Source organism: Cherax quadricarinatus, chromosome 60, assembly GCF_038502225.1.
Source record: "Cherax quadricarinatus isolate ZL_2023a chromosome 60, ASM3850222v1, whole genome shotgun sequence".
Classification (NCBI taxonomy): Eukaryota; Metazoa; Arthropoda; class Malacostraca; order Decapoda; family Parastacidae; genus Cherax; species Cherax quadricarinatus.
Window position 1 is genome coordinate 4,578,310 of NC_091351.1, and position 10,000 is coordinate 4,588,309.

At 37.5% G+C, this 10,000-nt stretch overlaps 2 protein-coding genes across 12 annotated transcripts in view; one reads left to right on the forward strand and one right to left on the reverse strand.

Annotated features, from left to right (window-relative positions):
- LOC128694519 (uncharacterized) overlaps nucleotides 1–7,709 on the forward strand; it is a 52,781-nt gene extending 45,072 nt beyond the window's left edge. Inside the window, exons 9-11 of the mRNA XM_070097841.1 lie at nucleotides 3,828–3,919; nucleotides 5,662–5,836; nucleotides 5,957–7,709. Of these exons, the coding sequence (XP_069953942.1) occupies nucleotides 3,828–3,919; nucleotides 5,662–5,836; nucleotides 5,957–7,252 (1,563 nt within the window). The 3' untranslated portion in view covers nucleotides 7,253–7,709. The remainder of the gene's footprint in view (nucleotides 1–3,827; nucleotides 3,920–5,661; nucleotides 5,837–5,956) is intronic.
- Nucleotides 7,710–8,225: 516 nt separating this feature from the next.
- Nucleotides 8,226–10,000, reverse strand: part of LOC128694482 (organic cation transporter protein) — a 41,431-nt gene continuing 39,656 nt past the window's right edge. For 6 of the 11 annotated variants that reach the window (XM_053784621.2, XM_053784627.2, XM_053784616.2 and 3 more), the window contains 3 exons: nucleotides 9,936–10,000; nucleotides 9,490–9,641; nucleotides 8,334–9,018 (listed from right to left, as the gene is read on the reverse strand). The exon at nucleotides 9,936–10,000 is cut by the window's right edge and continues 120 nt beyond it. In XM_053784621.2, the coding sequence (XP_053640596.2) occupies nucleotides 8,976–9,018; nucleotides 9,490–9,641; nucleotides 9,936–10,000 (260 nt within the window). In that variant the 3' untranslated portion in view covers nucleotides 8,334–8,975. Of the gene's footprint in view, nucleotides 9,019–9,489; nucleotides 9,642–9,935 lie in introns of all 11 variants that reach the window. The other 5 variants (XM_053784626.2, XM_053784622.2, XM_053784625.2 and 2 more) reach the window with 1 other exon arrangement.

Genomic DNA, 10,000 nt, shown 5'->3' on the forward strand with positions numbered 1-10,000 from the left:
TGATACAGAAAACTTCTGTATATTCGCAAATTTGGTGGCCATGTAACTGTGAGTATTTACATTATAACACCAATATTGTTTTGTTTTCGATTAGGAAGCAACCTCTACGGTATCCAATTATCCAAACGTAACTCGATATATAATTTTTTACGAAAGCCATGTAGTCTTCCTAAGCAGCCAACCATGGCAGGATAATTAAACATGCCAATGTGCTTCCGAGAGATACCCTCGGTTCCCGATGACCCACTGCCCTTAATCGTACATCTGACGAGAGAAATAACAGTAGGAATATGTCATATGAAAAATTGTCTCTCTGCTTTCCTCTCTTCTTTCTTACAGTCATCTTCAGTGGAGAAAGTGAGCTTTGGGGTGAAAAAAGCTATTCATGCACCGATTAAGACGTTAAATAAAGAAATGTTTCTCGTCGGGTGGCTTCTTCTGTTCCAGGATGCTAATAGCTCTTTGGATTGTTCGCCACTAGCGGCTTCTTCAGCCCTAATATCCATCAAGACAGATGGCCAAACATTTCCTTATTAAATGTCTTAATCTGCGAATACGTATGTATCCTTTCCAATACTTGTGGGTACTACCATACCAATTCAACCAGATTGTGCTTCAAGAGAAGTGAGTGTTTATTAGGGAAATTTGACAATGAGTTTCAGGAGTGTGGAATTAATTTAAAAGAGAGTGAAGTGCGAGTCAATTTTTTGTTGAAAAGATAACATGAAGTATGTTTGGTGTGGACGTAGGACTGAACGAGTGTGAATTACGGAACTGTGGGGAACGATTCAAACACAGCTAGGCAGATCATAAGCATGTCTAAGCGCGGTGGCTGAAAAACGTCAACAACGCCTTAGGTATAACTCGCTGATAACAATTTCTTCCGTCAGTGTGTGTGGAGGGCGTGATGGTGCTGAGGTTTCAGGAGGACGGGCGAGAAACAATGGAGACTAAAGCTGTGTATGCGGGCACCTTCAGTGAGTCACGAAAGCTTCGCTCCCTCACCTTTTGTGTCAGGTTCAAGATCTTCTTCCTTCATCAACGTGGCACACTCTTGTCCATGTTTAACAACGCTGAGATGCGATATTGGATGATGAGAGGAGGTGAGATGTTTCTATAGTTGGTGTATTGAATTTAGCCTGTCAGTTATAACGAGGGTCATTATGGATTCGTGTAATCTGTGCACCATCAGTCAAGGACACTTTAAACCTTAAAGTAGGGCTAAAAGTAAACTTCCTGCATATGTACAGAGACAAATGCACCCCTCTCGGTAATTATGATCTTGAGCTGTTTTGTGATAGCTTTTCAGTACCATTTAATAGTGTAATATAACTTAATCTGATACTGCTAGCGACAAACAAGAATGCTGTTAATCGAAGGAGTAGGCAGTCATGGAAGGCACATTTAAGACACGTGTCCTACATTATGAAATATGCAGTAAGACAAATATAAGAATTATCTTTGAGTACTGACTATTATGATTGAAAATAACACCCGTCTATAAGCAAACAACAATATTTTAGCAGCTATTAGTAGGATTACCAACAGTATTGTAAGTAATAAGAGACAGGAACAAATAATGAGACATTCATTATAGCTACATTTCGCTTTCCCAGAGATCTGTTTAGTTTATACGTAAATACGAGGACACCGAGGATATATAAAGAGAACGCAGGATATATTCATCTAGAGGAGTATATCTCTCAGAGTATATTTGTTGAGAGTTTATTTTAATCCCTGTTTTAGGGATTAAAATATTCTTGTTTGGTGGTGAAAAAGGTTACGTGCAGCCTTAGTGACCATAGTGTAGTCAACAGGCTTCAAACTCCATTAACCCACAACAAAATGTAACAAAGAGATGTGGGGGAGGTGAGGCACAATTACGTAGCCTTGATAATAGTAGTAAGTAGTGTTAGTAGGAGAGGACGTGGAAGCAGTAGCAACAGAAGTGATCTGTTATTGTCGGGGGATGACGGGGTCTTGTGTTTTAAGAAAAATCCGTGATAATATTTTAAATAAAATATGAAGTATGTCAGAAAAGGCCTCCAACTCCTTTAAAATGTAGAAATATCCAACATTGATATTTTTGGGTATTTTTATATGATTTTTTTAAATATGCGAAATAAAAAATAGCGACGATGAAGCTACCTTTTCTTCTTAGTAAAATTATCTGAGATGAAGACAAATGCCCCTTTTACACATTTTCGCCGGTGTGTTTCTGGCTCTTTAATCATTATGTGGATGGCACCATTGTCATGAAAAGTGCAACTATCAACTGGACCAAAGTAAGGAATCCTGAACCAGCCAGTGCAGAAGTTTACATTCTCCAAAGCGGAGACTGCGACAAGTAGAGCAGCGAATCAGGCAGAAATCTAGGGACACGTCTATATGAACATGTCTATAGATGCAGATGTGCAACTTGAACAACGCATGAGTAGAACACTGGAACACCACCAGTCATTTTATGTACAGGAATGATGCCCGCTTCGTGATTAAGAGACCAGAAGCCGGGAGACGAAAATGTCTAGAAGCAGCATTAATCTTAATTTCATTCGCTGTTAAACGGAAGAAAGGCAGTTTTGTCATCTCTGACGACAGATCCTGTAGTCTTCTGTTATCAAATTACTTGTACTGCTACTACTAATTCTATTGCTACTACTATTAATACTTCTACTACTAATTCTATTGCTACTACTATTACTACTTCTGCTACATATAAAATTACTACATTACTAGTGCTGCTATTACTATCATACTATTACTACTAAGACTATTACTGCTACTAAAGCATCTACTTTACTACTATTACCTTCTACTACAACAACTTCGTGGTTATGCCCCACCTCCCACACCTTTCTCTTCTATTTAACATTAATTCCACTGAACGGAGTTATCCTCCCCCTCCTTGAATCAAACCTCATTAGCGCTTGCATGACACTTAATAGTTTAATAATTCCCAATGAATAATAATAATAATAAAAATAATAATATTACCGCTTTACTCTCATACATTCCCTTCTTTGCATCCATGGATAACATTCTTAGTCTCCACAGATACCTCAATGCACCACTGATCTTTTTTCCATCATCAATTCTGTGATTTATCTCATCCTTCATTACCAATATTAATAGCTACAAATAATAATTAATAATAATAATTACCAATAATAATAACCAATAATAATAATTAATAATAATAATAATTACCAATAATGATAACCAACAATAATAATTAATAATAATAATAATTACCAATAATAATAACCAATAACAATAATATTTACCAATAATAATAATAGTAATTACCAATAATAATATTAATAATAATAATAATAGCCAATATAATAATAATAATAATTACTGCTACTAATAATAATGATTATTATTTCCACTAACGGGGTGGTTTCGGCGCCAGAGGTGTGGGTTGACAAGGTGAGAGTGGCCATCGCTCAAACGTGGCACTTTGTACCTCTCAGTCACCAGCTATGGACTTACAGGTGAATTCAACTTTACTTCCTCTGTTAGACGTATCTTAGTCTACGAAATACCCCTCACATTAAAGGGAAACTTTAGACGACGTTTCGCTACGTTGCGGAACAATGTCGAATCACCAGAGTACAAGAAAAAATCGAAACAGGTTGGTGGGAAAGCTGGAAAACAGGTCAGTTAACGAAAAACCATTAAATAGGCTAAGAGTAATAGTATTAGTAATAATTGTAGTAGTTCTAGGAGTAATACTACTATGTAATGAGGAAAGTAATTACAAGTGGTGGGATAGAATAGTTTCATAGTTATTTTGTGAGTTATGTGTGATTTTTTTCTCCCAGAGTACTGCGACCTTCAAACAGACATGTAAACAGAGAAAACACTTTGCTACTTTTGATGATGTGTTTCTGTTTATCGACATTCCATTAAAACGGTAATAGGCATCTGCGTTAATATTTCTCTAAGAAGTTTAGTTAAGGGTCTAAACTCGAAAGATTATTAAAATTACTTCGGTCAGAAGTTGCACATTCTTACCTCTAATAATAGAGTTTGTATATGCAAATGGACAATCTGTTAAAACGGCATCTTCTACTTTTCTCTGCACTGGACCGAAGAAGCTACTGGCTGGCGAAACGTTTCCAGAATAAAGATACCAAAATATTGCACGAATGTCGCATTTATCAACTTGTCAGTTTTTCGTGGTCACTTAAGTTTAAGAATAAAAGGGCTCAATACCGTGACTGGAACAATAGACACATAACCCACACATAGGAGAACGAAACTTGTGACGATGTTTTGGTTAGACTTGGACCTTTAACTAGTTATAAGAACTATATGAAATGTTCTAAATTACCAGTTACCCCAAAATAAAATTGAAATGCATTTTCGTGAACCCAGTAACATTTGGTAGTCACGCAAGCTTGAAAAATCCTGTGTGTTTGAGCATGTATGAGCTGCATGTTCTAATTGTAATATTAGACGTATCAGGGGCTTTTTCCGGAATTTTATAATTAGAAATTGTTAAGATAAGAGGCTTTAATATCAGAATATTAAAACTCTAGTAAAACCACTTTTTTCATCTATGAGGAATCCTTCTGAATCAAATAATCACAAAAAAAAAAACAGGATTTTAATATTATAGCTAGGTTACAGAACAAGTTTGATTTAAGAATTCTTCAGCGCTTATAAATAAGGCATCTTAAACCTGAACTTAAAATATCTTAACTTGTTCACCTTGAAATAGTTGTAGTTTCTTTGCTTTGTCTCGGTCTCTATTACGCTGCTCATTATTGTTTTCGTTGGCTAGTGAACGCTCTTTTGGAAAAAATCTAAGAAATGTTCTCATGAGAATATGTTTTCTTTGATTTTTGTTATATTTTACAGTATTTTGTTAATATGGATTTTTTCTTTTAATGTTTAATATTATAACATTGTTGTCTGCTTCCGGAAAGTAAATTCTGATGATGGTGATTGAAGAATATATCTTTCGTATGTTGCTTGAAGTATATATACCTGTTTTGAGGGCTCTTCTACCCCTGGCATGGCCTGGCTTCCCTGTTGACAGTTTGACCAACCAGGCTGTCTGTGCTAGTGTCCTACAGGCCAACATAGCTATCAAAACTCTGCTGATTCAGCACTTGTGAAATGAAAGTCCGTCCTCTTAAACACTTTCATCTTCGTGTAGGCAATGTTTCTGATATTTGCTGGTAATATGTTGAAGAGTTTTGAGCAGCGAACGTTGACACAATTACATGACTGTATTCATTACTTCCCTGTTCTTCAATGGAATTATTCCATACTTCCATATGTTTCACTCCCGTAAGTTATTATTACAATTTACAAGGTATGGAACGCCACAAGTATCTAGAGAAATACATTGCCTCTACACAGACCGTCAAAGATATCCAAACTATCAGATTAAACCTGATTTCCTCCCACTTCCCAAACGACATATGACTCTTGCGTATGCTTTGCCATGTATATAATAATATTGCCCGTGAAAGCCTACTATTCACAAAGTGATAATCTATTACAACACTTTTTGTTAACCCTCAAGATAAGAGATCTTTACAAGTTGGTCGTGTGAAGTTTTGTCAGCTGTGGATATTTAGGAACTATGCTTCATTTATTCTTCAGGAACGTTATCTTTTTCACGTTAAATAAATATTTTTTCAGATGGTACCATCTGTGCTTCGTTCATAACCAGCTCACCTCCCTGATTCAGACGTTCCTAGACGGAGTACAGGTGAAGGAGAGATACTACAACATTAGTCGGTCGGCATATGGTGACCAGGTGATGCTGGGCAACGGAAGGGCCTCTGAGGAAAGCTTCAGTGGAGACATCACCCAGGTGCTAACCAGGCCAGACGCCCTGTGAATCAACATTCTCTCGCATAATACATAGCAACTGACGAAAATTAATAATACGTTTTATAATATTTTTAATTAAATTATTGATGCATGTTTGTAGGTCAACGTATGGGATAAAGTTCTAAGCAAGGAAGATATCCAGAAGATGGCAACCTGTCAAATTGATCCTAAGGGAAACTTCATCTCGTGGGAGGCTGGATGGACGCTCTACAATGTATCTTCTTACGACATGTCCCTGGAAAAATTTTGCCAGCGTGAAGAAGCTAATATATACTTTTGGTTTCCTGATACCACGGACGACACTGCTCAGTACCTGTGTGAGGCTCTGGGCACCCACCTGCCTAATGTTACCAGCTTAGATGATGCTGAATTTTACTACAAATTATTGGAGACCATGTGGCCGGACAGTAACCATTGTCCCGTCTACATCTGGAGCCCTCTCAATGACAAGAAGGAAGAGAATGTGTGGGTAGCTTCTTATGATAAAAATTACATTGATAATTCCTCCTACTGGGGCCCTGACGAGCCTAATGGTTACAGATATGAAAACTGTGCAGCGATACAGCGAGAGGGCCTTATTGACGATGACTGTGCCTGGAAGAGATGTTCACTTTGTACATTTACTGAACCCCAGAGATTTTCCTTACTCGGCAGTTGTGAACCAGAACTCCGTAATGTTTACTTTGTGGCATATCAGGAAGAATATGGTGGCTTGATCTTCAGGAGCTACGGATCGAATCACATTAAGAAAGTGAATGGAACTTGGATATACATCAATGCAGTGCAAAACTACACCATAGCTAAAATGGAACCATTTGATCCTGACTTTCCAATGGGTCGTAGATGGTGGCAGCTGGAGAGAGAAGTGTGTGGCCAGGAAAGTGGTGGTCGACGTCGCATGCTGCTCACACCTTGTCGCTCTGAACATTATACATGTGACGATGGCACCTGCATCCCTCACCACTACCGGTGTGATCTTAAATATGACTGTAGAGATCGAAGTGACGAACTGGATTGTGAACTCATCTTGTTCCCCCAAGACTACCATCAGAACTTGCCTCCGAGGGTGCCAGGGAAGGAAGACTCGAAGCTCCCTGTTATTATAAACGTTGTTATAAAATCTATAGACGTCCAAACAGTGCAAATGTCCATGAAATTATCTTATGAAATAGAGATGATTTGGTTTGATAACAGGCTTCAATATTATAATCTTAAATCAAATGCCAGTCTGAACAGCCCACGTCTAGACACAATGATGAAGTTGTGGTCCCCACTGGTGAAACTACTCAATACAGACACCATCGATCAAGCACTGTTGGCCATAGACGCCAACACTCTCATTGAAAGACGAACTGCAGCGTTGGGCAGGGACGAAGGTGCAGCGGGTGAAGGTTAGGCATCATTTAAAACACAAAGTATTTACTTTAAAGACAGATTAATTTAAGTTCATTCTTCTTCAAATAGTTGCAAGTAAATTTTTAATTATCATCGTGCTGTTCACTTGTATCACACTCTAAATATATACTACATCCCGTCCATTGTTTCCACAGTGGACATGTACTCAGGAGAAGACAATCCTTTATCAGTGAGCAGGAAGTACAGTACAGTCTACGCCTGCCAGTTCGACCTCACACTCTACCCTTTTGACAACCAGTATTGTGACATCCACCTTCAGATTGTGTCTGGCCAAGTGTCCTTCCTCGACGTCCACTCAAATTCCTCTGTTGACTACTTGGGAAGCGAAGTGCTCAATGAATATAAGGTTAGCATCTATCTTCCTTTTTATTGCTAATTTCTCTAAAACATATTAAGCTTCATGGTGTTCCGTGCTAAACATAAGTCACCTTTTATGGGAGCATAAGTTCTGGATTGCTTAACTACGAGGTGTGTCAGAAGCAGTAACAACAGAGTGATCACCTCGCCCGAATGCTCAGTTTCTTTTCAGAAGTAGAATGATCTACGGCAACGGTGTATTAAAAGTGGAAAACAGAGTTAAGCAGCTGAATCTAACCCTGTGTACAAAATTACTAACAACTATCGTAAGAAAGTCTTGCTTTATACTTCACAAAAGACATGAACTAAAACCAGTATTATAGATGGGAGAGTGAACACAGTTTTGTTGTGCTCATTTAATATTACACGTTCATTTGTACTTTTTTTTAATATTGATGTTAGAGTATACAACTGCATGTATATATGCCTAGCTACTTATCTATGCAACTTTGTAACTGTTATACGCATGTAACTGGTCCATTTACTGTACACTGCACAGCACATGTTTTATTAATTTATAAGTTTGATATTTAACAGCGATAAAAGTAGAAGACAAACAACTTCGTAACTGAGATATTATGTGAATAATATTCATATAACGCTTACATGTATTTTTATATTACTTAAGTATTAATAATAAGGCTAGAGGAATGAACCCCTTGTATATATACCTGACTATTTAACAAAAAGATCCACAAAGCAAATAAGTCACAATAATTTTAATGGGTAATCCTATAATCATTTACAGATAAATTATTATTTAAAGACATTCGTAATAAAATAACTTGTGCATTGAATCTGAATAAAAACATAACTGGTAATAAAGTTATGTTAGGTGTGATTCATCAGGAAACAGGACAATTAATTGTTTCCTGACGCAGGTCATAGTCATATGATGACTCGCCACTGGAGCTTTTGGTTATCTGACCGAGGCCTTCCACTGGCTTACCTGTCCACCCCTTTAAAAAATGGTAATAACGTTGGAGTTCGTAATATTTTTATCAAGAAAGGTTATTTTATCTTGGCTTGCTTGGGCAAATAATGGAAATTAAAACTGAAATTATCTATTCACGAATATTTCGTTCGTAGGCATATTAATGTAAATACGAATTTAATCCATGGTATTTTTATCAATCACAAAATTATACATTTTACTGTATGTTCGTTATTGCGTGCAAAAATTTGATGGCACAGATCTAATTGTTTAGGCCGAATATCCAACACATAATTCTAACCTTTATTGACTACAGATGCAAAATCCAGAGTTTGTGGCCCCTCGGCGTATGTCATGCAACAGACCGAAAGAAATATTAAATCTAGTTCAGTTACTCCTGCACATTGCCGTCTTAAAATCGTGTTTGCTCTATTTCTGTGGATTCAGCATTTTTTCTGAAAAGTAACGTAATATTATCGTTAGTGAAGTATTAGAAAATGTATGCCACTGTCAGAGTTGAATTAATAGGATATTTGTCAAAAATGTCACGCTTTGTTCAAAAGAAATGTTGAAAATAATGCGAAAGTTACAAAATTTTAGATTGAATTTTTGGCTCGGAAAAATCGCAAGCTAAAAAATAAATTGCCGCCGCTCTCACTGTTATTTAATAAGGCACTTTCATTATTAAATAACAGTGAGGCTCATTTAGCATGAATGTAGGTTTTTTCTCTGTCATATAAGGAGGAAAGTACCAAATTAACAAGGAAAGTACTTCACTGTAGGTCAGTTAACAAGGAAAATATCCCTAGTGACAGCCGTTTAATAAAGTGACCCTACTGTCGGTCATTTAACAAGAATCCCTAACAGCAAACATGAACACACAAAATGGCAAGGTTGGGGTACCTACAGCGGCATAGATGACTTACTCTTGATTCCTGCGTGATCCGATGTTTTTGAGGTCTGTGATGGTGTCAGGTAGCACCTCGCCTGCTGTCTCATGTAGAACCATGGAGGTCACACCCGCCATCAGTGACATCGACGAGAATATTACTGACGGCGCCCAAGGAACCAGAGGCCCCTAGTTTGGCAAGGAAAAAAATATATATATATATATATATATATATATATATATATATATATATATATATATATATATATATATATATATATATATGCAAGACAAGCCACGGGGGGTGGAAATCTTTAGCTCAAGTACTTTCACACTTCTGAGTGCGTCAGCAGGAGCTATGCAATGTTGTAAGGCTGCAACTGAAAGAGTGAGGGGTAGTTTTCTCAGAATAGCGCAGTTGCATGCCCATGTATGTGTGTACGTAATTGCATGCTGGTGTACGTGTGTGTATGCGAAACTGACCAGGTAGGTGGTGATGTACGGCAGGATGACAGAAGCTAGTTGGGCGGAGACGGAGGCAGCTCCTA